Source organism: Mauremys mutica, chromosome 1 (assembly GCF_020497125.1).
Source record: "Mauremys mutica isolate MM-2020 ecotype Southern chromosome 1, ASM2049712v1, whole genome shotgun sequence".
Taxonomy (NCBI): domain Eukaryota; kingdom Metazoa; phylum Chordata; order Testudines; family Geoemydidae; genus Mauremys; species Mauremys mutica.
The window spans coordinates 43,066,202-43,084,246 of NC_059072.1; the positions used below are offsets into that span (position 1 = coordinate 43,066,202).

Consider the following 18,045-nt stretch of genomic DNA (forward strand, 5'->3'; position numbering starts at 1 on the left):
GACTCATTAGATAAGGCTTTATTTTTACTTTAGTATTATGTTTAGTAATTTTATTTTTATATTTTCATTTATCTTAGAAAAGAATTACAATATAAAAATAACAAAGTGCTTCATTTAAATCTTTAAAATAAAATTTCCTAAAAATTGACATATTCCCACAGAATGTTGACAAACTGGCATTTTCTGATGGAAAAACAGTTAGTCAAGAAAAGCTATCACTTGGGAACGCTAACTATCAACTAATGCTATCTACTGGTTACTAACTATATAAAATAAACTAGGCTAACTATATAAAATAAACTAAACGCGAGGTTGTGAGACTACAACCACACAGAGCTCTGACTCTAGCCAATGGTGATGAGAAGGAATTGAGGAAAGTCAGGACAGCACCACCTTATATAGCCGGGAAGGGCAGAGCCATGGGGTGCAGGCACCGCCCCTCAATGGATACCACTAGCCAAAATGCTGTGGCGCACTGGGCATGCACACACCTAAGTGGAATACATGTCTGCATCTACGCAAAGAAGAACTGGACAGACTTTCAGCCAAGCCCACTGGGAAGGTCATGGAATGGAATAAGGAGGATTTCTTGTCTCAGAGTTGGGCTGGACTCTTGGGAGTTGTCTTCAGACTCAGCCATCACCTCCTTACTGCTGGGAATGCCTCTCTTCTCCCAGTCTATGCTTTTCTTATGATCATCTTCTCTTTGCTACTGTTCCTGACCTTTCTGTCAGGCTGAGAACCAGCATGTTGGGATGTCCATGCCAGAGGCCAGGCTTGGAGCTATCTAGAATGGGAGGCTGGACTGGGTACAGGAGTGAGAAGAACAGTAGACACAAGGTTTTTTTTGGTGTAGTAAAGGTGAGACACACAGGCGTGCTGGCAAGAAACTGAGCTTTATTTTCTGGCCCCAGTCACCTGTCATCTATTAGATTTCCAAAATGTAATGCTGCTGTTACAAGACAAGGATCAGTAGCCACAAACAAGGATCAGTAGCCAGCAGCCTACGGTTATGGTCAGCTTGCTAGTAAGGGGTGCATGCTTTGGTGCTAAATTTTGGGGAACAGGGAACAGAGACCTGAGAAGGTAGAAGGAGATTCGTTTGATTGAGATGATGGCTCAGGAGCTGGCAGGGAAGTGGGATAACTACTCTCTTGAGACAGGAGATGAGTTCGTACATTTGGTCATCTGTTGCTGTAAGGGTTAACTGAACTTCAGTACACTTGTGGCCATCATGTGAGAAATGTGGGGTGAGGAAAGTATATCAAGTAGAAAGAAATTCTGAATAGTCTCCTTCCAAAGGGCAAGTCTGTTAGTTATAAGATTAGCTTTGCCAAACATGCTGTTGTGGTCTCTCTTGTGTGGGGGGTTGGTTTTTTAGTTACACTCTAACTTACATAATTTTAGTATATTGTCAGTAAACTCAACTGTGCTACCGAGCATAAGAAAACAGAACAGAAGGCAAGCACCTTTCTATTTACATTCTTTTGTGGCAAAATACATGCTTTAATTAAGTTCTCTTGGACGACCTTGTCACACAGGTCCTATTTACTAATATTATTGTCCTTTGAATTCATTAGTGTTGCAAAGGACAGAAGCTCAGATTTTCCTTACAGTTACACTGATGTAAATTCAGACTACCTCAGAATTTACTACAGTGGATTTGCTCCAGATTTACACCAGTGTAAACCCAACTATGTCAGCGAGCCTGGGTTGGAAGCACCACCAAACTCTGGTGAGAGGTTTTTTGTGTGTGAATGGAGTGGGGACAAGGGCACTGTTAGGAGCCTGCACCTACTCTGTAGTGAAGATGAACCCTTGTGGAGGGGAAGGGAAGGTGGGAAGAGCAGAGAGGAGTGAACTCATTTTTCACTGTACAGGATTGGAGAGGTGGGAGTAGGGCTCCCCTGATCTGCAATGCTTTTTCTAACCCCTCTTCCCTGGGAAAATGGTATTGGTAATTCCCTCCCCCTCTATCCCTATTAAAAAAAAACTTCTCTCAGTTCCAACGGGGAAGGAAATTACTCTCTGCCTGCCTCCTACAGCATCTCTGATTGGCTGCTCTTCCTCAGGAGGCGAGGAAGTAGGGAAGGCAGCCAGTCAGAGCATGTTTTCCTCTGGGAATTCTAAAAATGGTATAAAAGTTGCAGCTTCTCTCATTGTTGTGGGAAAATTGTTGTGGGTCAAAATCCCATTGCTTGTGAGAAAATTGGGTCAGGATTAATAGATTCCAAAGCTATTGTGATATAGTCTGACCTCCTGCATAACACAGGCCATAGATCTTCTCCAAAATAATTCTTAGTACATAAGTTTTTTAGATAAACATCCAATCTTCATTTTAAAATGGTCAGTGATGGAGAAATCCACCATGACCCTTGGTAAATTGTTCCAATGGTTAATTACTCTCACTGTTTAAAAAGTGGCAACAATGAACACCTATTGACCAATATATGTTGTTTAAATACTCCTTTCAACAGCAGTTTGGTTTTCCAGTGCAATATCTTAAAAAAACAATTAAACCCATTAATATTAGTTTAAAAAATCTGATTTGAATAAAAGGACTGTAGCAGGGTGGACCCTGCTCCGGCCCTGAGGGCTTTGAAATGCTGCCTGACAGGGCTTGAGAGGGGTTAAAAGTGGCCTGACAGAGCTGGGCTGAGTGGGAAAGTGGCTACAGCTGGAGGCCACGCCCCAAACTGAAGCCCTGGGGCTTATAAGAGGCAGGGAAGCCAGCGCACAAAGAGTCTCTCTGCCTTCAGAGAGAGATGGGCCTGGCTGCTTAGCTGGAGGCTAGATACCTGAGGGGAGCAGAGCTGGGGGATAGGCTGAGGAGCCAGGGGAGCTCTAGCCAGGACAGCCCCAGGCTGCGGCCTAGCGAAGGGCCATAGGTACTGTGGGTTGCAGAGGGCAGCCCAGGGGTAGGACGAAGCAGCAGGTCCAAACCCCCTTTGCCTGTGATGAGTGGGCTGATACTGCAGTCTGCCCCAGGATGTGGGGCTAGACCATGACTGTCAGTAGCCACTACTGAGGCAAGGCGGGGATAGTAGCGCGGGGTTCCCCTGGGAGGGGGAGACCCAATTATAGATAGCGGGCACCGGGTCCAGGGAGGGACGCCGGGGCCAGAGAACAGGCGGGTCACCAGCCTGCCGGGGGCGCTCCAGGGCCGGACCGAGGGACATTCCGGGACCGACCAGCAGGGGGCGTGGCAGGGGTGAGTACCGCCCGCTTACAAGGACATACATGAGTTTTAAAAATCTGATAGTAAATCAAAACACTAATTGTTTTGAGTGGAATAGTTTACATTTGTTTGTCCCGTTTGTCCCAAATGCAATTTAAGTTGGGAAATATAGGAAAAAACAGCCCCCTCACAAAATGCATCTTTAACATTATTCAGTTCCTCAAAGCAAGCTTTTTTTTTTTTTTTTTTTTTGAGGGTCCAATCCTGGTTCCATTAAAGTCAGTTGCAAAATTCTGATGTAATAAACTTATGACTAAACTGTATAGGATAACTGAGATTTAAGCCTTCAGTCTTTTTGCAAAACTGAATATTGTAGGGAGAAAATAACAGGAAATGTCACAATTTTTCTTCAAAAAGTGGAGGGGAATTCTGCAGTTTGTTGCAAGCTATTGTAAAGAAATCTCAGAGGCCCCATTCTGCAAAAAGATCTACTGGGGTGAACCCTTGCACCCAAGAAGTTTCTGTGATGTGCACACCAATCTGTAGAGAAGTGGGCTGACACTCCAAACTCATTTTACACAGGCCACTAAACAGCCACCATATCATTACTTGCATTTTTCCATCTTGAAGATCTCAAAGTGCTTTACAGGCATTGCCTCATATCTCTGTATTGTTACACCTATTTCTGGTTGACAAAACTTAGGTGCTAAAATCAAAATTCTAGCCTTAATAATGTGAGGGTCCTAGGAGCATGGGAGCAGAATCGATTCTGAGCAAAGCTCCCTGAGCCGTTTTGTTCGTTCCTGGGAGTGTATGTGTTTGGGGTCGGGGTGGGGCGTGGGGACTGGAAATATGATAAGGTCAGCAGGTGATCTGCCCATGTCTTCTTGGAGCACTGAAGCAAGCATTAGCCAGGCCTCTTGACTAGTGGTTAAGGGAATACTAGGTCTACATTCTTCCCTGCTTCTTTGCAGGTGTATGCACACACTTCTCCTTTATATATCCAAGATATCTGCTTAAGAAGACCACATTTTTTGCCCTTAGTGACTCATCTAAACTTATATAGGAAGAACAGAGGATAGAGTGTGATGAGAGTGTTAGGTAAGGATGGGGAAAGAGGTAGAACTGCTTCATCCTGAGAGTCTGCAAGGCGAAGTGACATGAATTCATTGCAATTGCAGTTATTAGAAGCTGCTTTACACCGATATGAAATAAAGTACGTATGATCCACTTCACAATGCTAGCAAGTAACCTTCTAATGATTTATTACCAACTGTGCTTAAAGCATCTATGAATGTGAAGAGTGCACTTTCAGAAGCAGTACATTTTCTGAAAGTTTCATTTCATCTGTGTGAGGAGCTAAAGTGCCCATTCCAATTTCAGCAAATCCTATTTTTAAAACACATTTCCTGCTGTGCACTTGTAAATAGGATTGTTGCCTCAATTCTCTCTCCTTCTTCTGGTGAATGCACTCAATTCTACTGCCCTACAATGTGCAGCTGGGTCACAGATCCACACAGATTGCTGCATGAAGCATGAGTTCATTCATTCTTTGGTACAAAGTTTCCTCTTCTGAGGATCCTTGCACTCATAAAAGTGCCATGTGTCAGTGAATTCCTACACACCACTGTATTCTGGTGACTGTGTGTGTGTATCATTGCAGATGGAATTTCCAAGTGCACGCTTCTGCCAAGCATTGTCAGTATTTAAACTATACAGTACATGAGTCATACAGAGGATTTAATTATGTGGGGTTTTAACCAGGTACTTCTTTCTGGTTGTCTAATTCAGAACTGGATCTCTAGTTATTACTTCACTGGACACAGAAAACATCAGTACACTATAACTGGAGATGGTGGGGGTGGGTTGTATTCCTCACACAATGGTAATTAGGGCTAAAAATTCCAGTCTTCACTCAGGCAAAGCACCCATTGAAGCCATTGCAAGTGTTGCCTGAGTAAGGACTAGGATTTGGCCCCAAAGTCGAAACAACTTAGGCAAATTGTGCAATACACTTTTGCCTTGATTTTCTAAAGCCTGAATTTCTAAAGTGACCTAAATCCATACACAATACATGTTTCTCCTTAGCCTGCATTCCTACAAAATAGCCTTTTGGCTACTTCTAATGCTGCCTACATTCCAGAGGCTTAGTTCAGAAGGAAAATAGAATATTTCTGCCCCTATTTGAGGAGACTGCATTCTGGTATCAACCTTGGGTCTGATAACACACATGAGTGCAGATCATTTAGGATGCATTTATTCTCAGACCCACAATACCTCTTTTTTATAACCTGCACAAACTAGAAGATCTCCAGTTATGATTTTCAAGCTGATTCTGGGATTTAACCACACAAGTTCTATTAATTTCCAGGGGAACTCTGTAGGACTAAATCCCCTCTTTAGCTTTGAGAAGTCTCAACCTTAAGTTATGGCTCTTATAGACTATTACAATTAAATACTTTTCTGGATTCTAAATGGTTAAATAAATTAATGAATAAATACAGTATTGTAGTGCGTACTGCTAAGAGAGGGAGAAGGGACTAAATTTCCCATTGGAATTCTGGTCAGCCCTTGTGCAGAAGTTCCCGGGGTATGGCAGGGTAGTTTACTCAGAGAGGTGGCCAAAATCTAATCCAGAGGATGAACAATGAAAGGACCAGTCCGTTGTTAACTCTCACTTTAGAAGCCATTTCTTCATTTGTGTCATACTCTTTCCTGTGCCACCAGGACCTTTTCTCATTGCCATAATTATGTGGGCCATAAAACAACCAAAGAAAAAAGAATATGGAGAAACTTTTATTTTCAGGGAAGAAAAAGTAGTATTGCCTTTTGGACAAATACCCAGAAAAACCCCATCCTTAGATACAGTGGAGAATTTTTATCCTGTTACAACTGTTTATTGTACTAGTGGCTGAAAGCCTGTGCTGTTGCTTGGGCATTGCAGTTGAGCCAAGTAATCCTTGATCTGCGCAGTCTTCCTCAGATAACCAAACGAAACTGCTGCTTAGGGTAGTAATTGGTTATCTCTGAAATCATAATGGTCTACAACTCTTGGCACATGGTATTAGATATGACTAACTGCAGCTGTAAACTGCACAGGTGTAATTTGTAAAGTCAAATGGCTGAGAATTTAAAAATTGTATGGTAACAGACTGTGAATCCCGGTGATGATTCAACCTGCTGATATTCTGAACCAAAAGAGCCCTTCACCAGCTGTTTCCATTGCTCCTCACTGACTCAGACATTTTGGACTTTAAAAAATGACACACACAGTGACAATCCTGGAATCTTCTTATATAACTATTTCCCCACTATTTTTGTACTTCTCTTTACATTTATTATAAGCAGTTTCCATTCTGTTGTATTCTCTTGCACATGTACAATAAGCGTAATATAATCATTTTGGCCCAAAATCTCCGTTTTGATTATTTATTTGTAGCACCACCGTGCATAGGAGCCCTAATCATAGACCAGGACCCCATTGCCCTAGCTCTATGAACCACACTGTTTTGGGACCGCCACCAGAAAAATACCAGTTATGTGGATGTGAGGATCTGCTCCATTCTGAAGGAGAGAGGAATGTCAGTGGGTCAAATGTTTTCCATGGAGGCTCTTTCTTCCTTTAAAAAAACCACAGATTATTCTGAATTAGGAGTCAAACAATGCAGATCAAAGGAAAGAATTGGGTCCTTTCTTACTTTCAGTCCACACTCAGTTCTACCAGGTCAGCCTAATTTTGATCTAAGACAATGCAAAGTGCATCCCTTTCATTATGTGCCTTGTTCAGTCAGCTACAGTGATTGTTCACTGGGCATGTGAGATCAGAATTGTTATTGATAAGCCCAATAGAAAGATAAAGGGTAAAAAAATAATAATATCCTTTAAAGATTTAGAACATGGAGACTAAATTTCATTTAAGAGAATACAATATAATCTTAACCAATTTTCCAAGTAAGGATTTTGTTGTTTGTAGTTATCATTAAATGTATAGATTTGGGTAGGATGATTGTAACCAGAGAAACTCATGTTTGTTGCAGCAGAGTATAGATCCTAAAATTAAAAAACAAAGGAACAATAAATGCATGTTTGAAATAGAAATAGGTAGTGATTTTCTGGAGGGACCCTTTGTTTAAAATTCCAGCATCAACTTGAAGGAAAGGTTGGGTTGATTTTCCTGCTAGTGAAGGAATTAATTCCCTCTTTCTGTCCTGCTAAATCATTCCTGCCACAGATGACTTATCCCTGGGACTCATAAAAATATTACATAAGAGTAGATATTTTTGAGTCCTTCCCGAGACAGGGCACCTCCAGGTTTCCCTAAAAGTTGTTTGTTCTGCCCTCCTTTAAATAGCACAAACACTTGAATGCTGTGCTATACTATCAATATATTGTCTCTATTTTCAACAACAAAGTGTAAGCGTTCCAGCAAAGTGCATTTAAAACACTTTTGTTTGCCAAATGATGTTGCCTCCTTTCTTGGGCATGAGATAGGGAAACAAACTGAGAGATTCTGCAGGCAAATGCACCTTTGGTCTATGGGCTTTTTCAGAGGATAAAGGGAAAAATCTCTCTGAGACCCCCTGGTTAAAGTATTGGCAGTACAGCAGTGGAAATAAAGCTTTAGTCTGCTGAGAATGTATCACTTATATTTTTTTCAGACTTACTCAACTAATCCCCATAGCTTAGTCATTGTCTCCTATAGTCTTGTTTTCAGTTATTAGCAAGTGGTTTAAAAACCCCTCTTTAGGTGATATGCTGGGCCCATCCTCCCATAATGTACAGTCAATTGTTAGACAAAATCCAATTTAGTCTTCAGATCTTTTTCTCAATACAAAAATAAAATAATTTTACATTTTGGGGGGAGGGGCCTAGGGATAGATTCAAAGTTTTATATTAAAACTGAATATTTTCTTCTGTAATATTCTCCTCTTTAGGGGAGACATATTTCTTCATTTAAAATATGTGGGTTAATACATTATTATGAGCTGGGAGAAATGTTATGGGATGAGATAAAAAACCTCATTCAAACTGATGTGTTAATGCCAGGGGCGGCTTTAGCCCTATTCCACCAATTCCCCCGAATCGGCCCCGCGCCTAAGGGGGCCCCGTGCCCAGCAAGAATCCCTTCCCTGGCTAGAGGCACCTTTTTAATTTTTACTCACCTGGCGGCACTCCGGGTCTTCAGCGGCAATTTGGCGGCGGGTCCTTCGCTCGCTCCGGGTCTTCAGCAGCGGGTCCTTCAGGCCTACTGAAGACCCGGAGCGAGCGAAGGACCCGCCGCCGAAGTGCCGCTGAAGACTCGGAGCACCACCCGGTGAATACAAGCCCCACGTGTTTTTTTTTTTTTTTTACATTTTTGTTTGTTTGTTTGTTTTTGTCATCCCTGCCGGGGCCCCATTGAAACTGTTCAAATTGGACCCCGCACTTAAAGCCGGCCCTGGTTAATGCACCCTTCACTTAAGATAGTTTTAAGAAACACGGAAGGGGCTGAACATAAAATAAGGCCTAATAGTGTCTGTTTAGAAGCTATCGCCATGTGGACAGGGTGGGAGGTTCCACTGAGCATATGACCAGGTATGTGTGTCTGAGTGAGAGAGAGAGAGAGAGAGAGAGAGAGGGCAGAAAACACAGAAACGGAGAGGGAGGCAGAGGCAAAAAGCAAGAACCCCAAGAACTAACAGGTAAGCACAACGTGATGCTGGAAAAAGCTAGACAGTGAGCTTTTGGATCTGTTGGCTAACAAGGCCTTGGGCTGTAAACTTAGAAACTGCTCTTTTTGTTCTTGGTTCCTCCTGCATTCAGAGGAGTGGGAGTTTGTACATTCCTTGTAAATAAACAAGGAATAAACAATACATCAAAGAATACCAGGCTCCTGCAATTTCTACTTCGAACTGCAACAATCCCCATGGTCCTAAACTAGCTGCTCTGATCAAAAAGGATCTGAGTTACAGTACTTTGTATTAAGATGAGGAGGGAGGGAACAGATAACACTGAGGGCATGATTTAGATTAATTTAATCAAAGCTTTTTAATTTAGCCCATTATGCTTGTGTGTACTGGGTAAAATAATCCTCTCCCTGCACAAAGCCAATTGTGATGGGGTTGGGCTTACCACTGCTTCCTGGTGATTAGGTCACTGGATCCCAGCTCTAGCAGTCCCCTCTTCAGGTAGCGATTCAGCCCTCTGCCCAGGTCGCCAATTGATTTTCCCTTTCCATAGTAACAAGTCCAACAAAATATATGTAGTCCAAAAAGAAAGTGTCTTTAACCCACCTCCATCCACTGTGGGTGTTGCACCCTTGACTCAAAGCTTACAGTGTCTCTATCCCCCCGTATTTCTGAAGGGGTTTGTGCCCACTTCACGAAAGGCGGTAGAGGAGCTCAGACCCTCCCTGTCCACAGGGCTCTGACCCCGGGGCTTACAAGAGGCAGTGACAGCAAACACCCCGGAGTGCCTCCCTGGGCCACTTCCTACCATGTACTTTCCCTGTCCAAGGTGTGATCAAAGCCCCATAAATAATCCATCAGAAGTTGGAGTGAAGGGTTCCCTAGTCCTAGGGAAAAGCTACTCACTCCAGTAGGCCCTCTCCCTTGCAGCCAGGACTCCTGCTGTACCATTACTGAGGGATTCCCAAGATAGGTCTCTCCTGTCTGCCCCTTTTTCAGATGGCCTGGCTCTCTTTTAAGCTCCTCCTCCAGCTGGAGCAACAGGACTGGTGGGGTGAAGTCACCTGTGCCCAGGACTGCTCCTTAACTCTTTTTTCCCCCAGTTTGGGGTGTATTAATTTATTTGCAGGGAACTAAGCAGGAACTTAGGGAGACAGAGTTCTCTGAGGCTACAGTCTACAGACAGGTTGTAAGGCTATAATGAAACCTCTATTCCAACCAATATGCTGTAGTAATGGCCATCGTCCTTTGACACTCCTTTTGGAAGGGTTCTCAACTAATGGATCCACATAAATAGAGATCCCGTAGCCCCTGCCACACCCCTAATTTTTTGCTTCATACTTTCATATCTGGCACTAGCATAGACACCACCTGTTAGAAGTGCAGAGACTGTATAAGAACTTTGCATTAATAAGACAAGGGAGATTTGACACAGCTTGCAGCCACAGTTGGATCATGTAGAGCAGAGGTTCTCAAACTTCATTGCACTGTGGCGTGACCCCCTTCTGACAACAAAAATTACCACAGGACCCCAGGAGGGGGGACTGAAGCCCAAGCCCGCCTAAGCCCTGATGGCCTGGGGGAGGGGCAAAGCCAAAGCCCCACTGCCTCAGGCTGTGGGGGCAAAGCCAAAGCCCAAGGGCTTCAACCCCAGGCAGGGGGCCTGTAACCTTAGTCCTGCTGCCTAGGGCTGAAGCTCTTGGGCTTTGACTCTGGGTCCCACCACGTCTAAGCCAGCCTTGGCGACCATATCAAAATGGGGCCGCAACCCACTTTGGGGTCTCCACCCACAGTTTGAGAACCGCCGATGTAGAGTATTGTCTGAGTGCCTAAAAACAAGCAGTGAAATCATTGCCCCATTGAAGTCAATGGAAGCTTTGCCAAGATTTCACCCAGGATGTCTAATGCACACGTATTAGAATATATGATCTAGCAAATGGAATTCTGGGAAGCCTCCTGCTAAGGAGCTAGTGCTGTGCATGTGCAGTAAACCTATATACTTTCAAACCTCAACATCTTGCCCCCCTGGCCATTTTAAAAATTGTTTTTCCAAAAAACATCAGAGGAGCCTAATCCCCAATGATTTAGTAGCCCATTTTTAAAATAAAAAATATAAAATTTAAGTAATTTTTAAACTAATGGCATGCCAAAAAACAAAACAGAAAAACCCAACTCTTCAGCCTGGCTAACTGAAATTTGTTTGCCGTTCAATAAGAGAAAAAAATGAACTTATATCAAGATTTTAAAAAAATCAATTAATTCCCTCAGGTAATAGCACTAAGGACACTACTATTCCAAGACTGGTGGAGACCATAGAATGTAGCCATTCTTCTTTTTTCAGTATGTTGGGTTTTTTCTTTGCACCCCTTCATCAGTTGTTGTTTATCTTTATTTTAAAAGTTTCCTTAGTGTGAACTAGGATTCATGAAACGTTCTCAATCAGCAGTGCCTGAGAATGGAGTCCTCTCTTTACCCACATCAGGTATAGCAATGGACAGTGACAGCACAAACTTCCCCACAATGCCCAGCCACTGTGCTGGAAACTCAACACTGACCTGGAAAAGCCACCTGGAGAGGTGAAAAGACAGGATAGGCTCCATATCCATGTAGTCTTCTATTGCTAAGACTGTAACAAGGTTGCCCAGCTAGTGTTAGTGGGACTGGTTTTGTGATGAGGATACCTGCCCACTGGAAACTGGACTAAGACCAGTGGTCTATATGAAATGAGTTTGGTGAAGAGCCATAAGATATTAATAACTGTTGGTGATTGCAATCCTGAGCTGGATTCAAACTGACAATATAGAGCTGAAAAGTTATGTGTACCAGTCCCAATTTTCTTTTTGTTTAGTAATTTAATTGTTAATGTGCTGTTATCCCAGATTCCCAGAAGACCCAATGTAGTGTTGGAATCAAGACGGCGACTCATGGCCACTGAAGCGCAAGTGACAGATGCATACTATCCACTGAATGTGACCAATGGAACCAGCACATGCATCCTTTTTTATGCCAGTAATTTCAGCCTCACAGCCAACAAATCAGTTCATGCAGATTTGACAAATTTAACATTTGTGTCCCGTAAGGTGGACTTCAGTTCATCTCTTTGTTCAGACGCCAATGCAACGTGAGTCGGACAAAGATCCATACCACAAAATGCATGTGATTCTAACAGCTAATCAGAAGTAGTGCAATTTCAACAGGCTAATATTAATTTAATAAACCACCGTGGATAAAATACCTCAAGTTTCATTTTCTTGTAGGAAAATGACAGAGGCAACACCACAGGAATCATTTAATCTTGGCTTCTGTTTTTTATGACTGTTTTCCTTTTATTGTTTTTCCTTGTTTGCTTATGAGAGTACAGTTAAAATGAGTTTTGGCTAGAATTGTTATCTTTACTTTCCTCAGTGCCTCTGAGCTGCTGTTTCTCAGCTTCTGTTAGCATCTTGTCTCTCTTCTACAACTACTGAAACCTCCACTAGCATTAGTGAGACAACAGTTTCATTGTAAGATTTCCCAACAGTGAAGCCGTGCCAATACATGGTATTAATCCGGCTGTGAGTATGTTCATGGAACAAGGTCTCTTGTCATTGCATTCTCTATTTTCCATTCTTTTAAAACACCTGCTGGAGGGAGATGAAGCATTTCTGCTTGAAATGTTTGTCATATTTGTCCAGTTTACTGTATCTTTTTGCTGTGTAATTTCTTTGTAGTTATCTATTGATTTAGAAAATTGAGTTTGATTTTAAGTTGCAATGCCCTAATTTAAACTGACACACTGTAACATTTAAAATACTTTTTTATTCGTAGGTTGTCATTGAACTATACTGGGTTAGTGGATGGAATCAACAACCTAAAAATAAGGTATCTTTATAGTTTATTCATAAAACCTTTCTACTTGAGGAGTATCTGTAAATTAGGACATAAACAGAAGAGGATCAAGTGCAAATTTTTTATTCACTATTTCTGTTCTGGAATAAGTTTACAATGGGTCGTAGAGTTATGTTGATATCTTTCAAAAATGTTACAAGTTAACCAATGTTTGTTTCTCTATGCTGGCTCTTTTTACAATGCATGGAAGATTCATGAACCAATAGGCTAGACTCTTATATATAGTGTAGGATGCACATGTAACTTTAAAGATCTGTAAACCTTTTAGATGTCCACAGATAAGGTCTTCTCTTAATTAAAAAAAAGTGTAGCAAAACAATTATGTTCATAGGACATTGGCACATGAACTCTCCTACTGCTTGCAGTGTCAAAAGTGTACCCATTTCCCATGCTGATCTTGGGTTTATGAATCATCAACTTAACCATATCCATTGTAGGACTATTCCACAAGCCAGAATAAATATAGTAGGGATAGTGATGTGTAAGTAAGTCTAATATCTAAACAGTAGTTCATATCCATCGCCGTGATTGCAGTCTTATTATTCAGTGAGCACTATCAGTGTATTCAGTGTTTTGCAAAATGAAACAAAAGAAGTCAGTAATGGCCCAGTGCTGCAAAGTGCTGAACATCTTCTGTGAGTGGGTGACTGCTGTTGCATATTTAAATTTAATAATTATTCATAATTTCAAATAACTGGCTCAGTTGGCATTATTTAACCAGATTATTAGTCAAAGATTAATACAGCGCTATACAGAATACAGAAAGAAAGTGTATTTTACCACCTTTTATGAATGATGAAAAGATGGCACCCCAGTCTCTTCTTCTGTAAGAAGTGGAATGTTGGCAGTTTGCGCATTCCCAGTCTAACTCCTAAAACCTCTTACCTTTTACAGGATGTGAGACAAAGAAGTTCCTTTGTGGGGAGGGAAAAGTTACTTTCCCACAATTGATTTTGCTATGTAGTTGGTTGGTTTTGTTTGTTTGTTTTTGATATCTCATTTTACCTAATTTACTTCTGAAATTTCTTCTTTGGTACCTTAGTTTACCTGACTGATAAACGTAGAGGGATTTCTAACCCAGTTATCTGTAAGAACACCTGTTTGAACAAGCCTTTCTAATGAGTTAAGAAGATCTTTCAATGGGTCATTATTTCATAAATCACAGAAAACAGAAAGCCGGTGCTCAGGGCCGGGGCAGCACGCAGAGCCCTCCTGGCTGCCACTCCACCTAGGAGCCGGACATGCCAGCTGCTTCCAGGGAGCCATGTAGGGAGCCTGCCAGCCCCGCAGCAACAGGACTTTTAATGGCCCAGTCAGCGGTGCTGACCGGAGCCACCCAAGTCCCTTTTCGACTGGGTGTTCCAGGTGAAAACCGGACACCTGGCAACCCTAGGATGGGGAGGGAGCTCTGCTTCGGCTCCCAGCCCCGGCCCCTACCCCTGCTTCCAGCCGCTGGCTCCTGCTCCTGGCCACAACTCCTGCCTCCTGCCTGCAGCCCCCGGCCCAGCCGCAACTAGGCTCCCAGCCCCAGGGGAGGGGCATGGACACATTCCATTACTGGTAAAGGGAGGTGCCAGAGAAAAAGTTTGGACACCACTGTGATAAAAGGTTTAGATAATGTGACCCATGAGAAAAACTGGGTTAGTTTAGTCTTCAGAGGAGAAGACCAAGAGAGGATCCGATAAGTCTTCAAATATGTTACAGCTGTTACAAAGAGGATAGTGATCAGTCATTCTCCATGGCAACAGCAGCTAGGACAAGAAATAATCAACTTAATCTGATGCAAGGAAGATTTTAGGTTAGATATTAGAACATTTTTCATAACTATAAGGATAGTTAGGGATGTTGTGGAATCCCCATTATGGGATTAGGTTAGACAAACACCTGTCAAGGATGGTCTAGGTATATGTGGTCCTGCCTCAGAATGGGGGGGATGAACTAGATGACCTCTTGAGGGTCCTTCGAACCCAAATTTCTATGATTCTCTAATTCCCATAGAGTTCTATAGCTTGGGGTTGCAAAGAGAGATGAGAGCAGAGGAGTATGCAGGAGCTAGATTGTACAGTGACTTACAGACAAGGTGTTTAAATTGAATGTAAATTGGAAAGGATCGAAAGTGTCTGGAGCAGCAGACAAGACAGGTGATTTTTGCAGTTGTGTTTTGGATGAGTTGAAGATGGACAGAGGAAGACTAGGAAGAGGTTAGGGAAGTCAAAGAGAAGAAACTTGCTGTAGTTAAGGTAGGAGATTATCAGGGTTGAGCAAGGTTTTTGGAAGTGGAAATAGAATTTGCTGCCATTTTCTTCTCTAAGCCTGGGTGAACTGGGGTTTTGCCAAGGGTTACAGAGGAGGGGGAAAGTGGAGACATTTTGGAAGGTAAGTTGAGTTCCATTTTTGACATGTTAAATTCAGGTTGGCAGAGACACATCCCGAAGGAGATGTGTCATAGAGGCAGTCAGAGATGTGAGCTTAAAAGGAGGGGGGAAAGTCAGGGATATAGAGAGAAGTGTGCAGTCATCATGTAGAGGTGATAGTTGATAGTAATAATATGACATGTTTTGTTAAGAAAGCCAGATGTTTGTCAGGGGGAATATAGCACAGGGGAGATTATTGGAGTTAAAGTTTTTCCTCTTTTTGACCCAAGTGATTACCCAGCATATGAGGTCATGCAGGTTGTTTCTGTTAGGAGGAGAAATTAATGATGGAATCAGGTTTTTCTTTGATTCAATCCTATTTATTTACAAGGAATGTACAAAGGGCTGTTTCCCTGAACACAATGAAAAGCAAACAACAGGAGACAGTTTCTTTGCTCTCAGTTCCAAACCACTTTCAAGCCAGCACTTTGCCCAAAACCTTTCTCGTTTTTTTCTCGGGATCGTGCTACAAACACTTCTTTGGCTGTTTGTGGTGCTACCCTTTTCTGTGTGCTTCTGTGTTGTTTCTGCCACTTCTGCCTGCCTAGTCTTTGGCAGCTTCTTGCATGTACAAGTGCAGACACCCTCTCCGTAGCCCTCACACACGCACACACCTCTACACCCAAAACAATACCCAGTCCCCTGAATTTGCATTTATCTTCCACCCACATAGCTCAGTTTCTGACTAGCCTTGCACGTGGCCTGTATTTTAGGTGGTGGTTCCTATTGTATCAGCTATTTTATTCCATATAGGCGCCTAACTGTTTCTTACAGTTATCCTGAATGAAGGGCAAGAGTCAAACCCATCAACTTCATCAAGGTTTCATTCAATCCCCCAGCATAACCATGTTTCCTAGAATATATAGGGGGTAAAGATTCCTGCAAAATACTATAAATCTTAAAGCACTTAAAAGATGTACCTGGATTGATATTATGTTGGTAAGATGGAAAATTAATTTAAGTGAAGAGAATTAAAGTTTTTAAAGACTGTTTTTCGGGGAGGAGGCAGTTTTGTTAGACCTCACAACAGTAAATCCCAAACTAGGGGAATGCTAATATAGAAACAGAAGACTCTGGAATGTGAAAAGTTAATCTCAGATTTCAATGGCAGTGGATAAAATCAAATGTGACATTAATACATGCATATGGACTTAATGAGGATTATTCAGACCTATGTGTAATCATCTGTTTGCTAAAATTTGTTCTTTTTATTAATTATTTGGAGATAACTTTAATATGACCATGAATCCCAGATTCATCTAGAGAAGAAGAAATGTAAAGCAACCTGGAAAGATTTTAGTGTAAATTAATGCTGTCTCGAGAACACCCAAAATAGGAGCATGTTTTCTTCCTCAATCTAGAATATGTTTTTGTGTTCTTGGAGCCTGCCATAAAGGAGGCAGACATACTGCCAGTGGTTCTCTTGAATCATGTTCCTATTTAATCAGATACCTAAATTCAGGGGCGGCTCTAGAAATTCCGCCGCCCCAAGCAGGGTGGCGGGTCGCGCCGCTCGCACTGCCCTTCCCCGGTCCCGTGGCCGGGGCAGAAGTGTCTGCGGATGGTCCCATGGTCCCGCGGCTGCGGTGGAGCATCCGCAGGCATGCTTGCGGGAGCTCCGTCCGAGCCGCGGGACCAGCGCACCCGCTGCAGTCATGCCTGCGGGGGGTCAAGCGGAGCCGCGGGAAAACGGGACCCTCCGCAGTCATGCCTGCGGCAGGTCCACTCCTCCCGGGGCTCCGGTGGACCTCCCGCAGGCATGACTGCGGAAGGTCTGCCGGAGCCAAATGCCACCCTGCCCCGACAATGCCGCCCCACGCGCCTGCTTGGCGCGCTGGGGTCTGGAGCCGGCCCTGCCTAAATTGCAAATGTAAACCCTTCCTAATAAGTATGGGAACACTTAACTATACATACTGTACTTACCATCTGTTGTCCTCAAACACTTTATTAACATTAACTAAGCACTTCTCAGAACATGCTGTGAGGTAATTATTATCATTCCTTTTCACTGATAGGGAAGGTTAGAAAGAAAGGTTAAATTACTTCCCCAAGGTGATGGAATAAGTGTCTAATTTAGGATTAGAATTTAGGCTTTGTCTACATGGCAAGTTAGTTCACGGCAAGCCAGGACATGGATCTACAGTGCACTAGTTTGCTACATACCAACTGGTTGTGTGGACTCTACTACCATGCACTAGATCCCCTGAATTTGCAGTGCACACTAACAGTAACGTGGCCAGTTAGAATGTGGCAAGCTAGTATGCTGTAGATTAACATCCTGGATTGCCACGCACTAACTCACTGTGTAGACAAGCCCTAAGGCTTCCTTGTTCTTTACTTATACTACAAGTTCACAGCCCTGTATGAGACAACCACTTTGTTGAACCTATGGAAGAGGGGAAAGCCCACAGGATATCCTAAAGGATTCACTTAACAGAATTTCCTCCATGTCTCCCTCCAAGGGCTTCCTTTCTGATTCACTGAATAGAAGGGTTTGTGACATGCAAACCCCAAAGATCTTAAGCATCCATGGGTAGCACATAGTACAGCTACATGAATCCAGACCTATCCCCTATAGCAGCACAGCTTTGTAGGAGATTAATTGGCTGCACACCCATTGTCTTGCACAAAACCCCCATTTTAAATGTTTGAAACAGTGAATCAGGAAGGTCCATAGGGGGCACTGTATTGACAATGGCTTCTCCTCAGTTATGCTTATCCCATACTGTTAAGAGCCAAGCACCAGGAGTTCCTGCAGAGGAGCCCCACAAGCTGGCAGGAAGGAATGAGCCACTGTCCTCTACCCAAGTTCCACCGTCCTTAGATCTCCTCTTTGGAACAATCTTGGGTCTGCCTGTGCTTGAAAGGTTACTATGAAACCTAGAGCCAAATCCTACCT

The 18,045-nt window shown here is 42.8% G+C and overlaps 1 protein-coding gene across 3 annotated transcripts in view; it reads left to right on the forward strand.

Moving 5' to 3' along the window:
- The window catches only part of LOC123353989 (V-type proton ATPase subunit S1-like), an 87,941-nt gene that overhangs the window by 58,687 nt on the left and 11,209 nt on the right, over positions 1-18,045 (forward strand). For all 3 annotated transcript variants that reach the window (XM_044995574.1, XM_044995582.1, XM_044995591.1), the window contains exons 8-9: positions 11,724-11,965; positions 12,652-12,705. In XM_044995574.1, the coding sequence (XP_044851509.1) occupies positions 11,724-11,965; positions 12,652-12,705 (296 nt within the window). The remainder of the gene's footprint in view (positions 1-11,723; positions 11,966-12,651; positions 12,706-18,045) is intronic.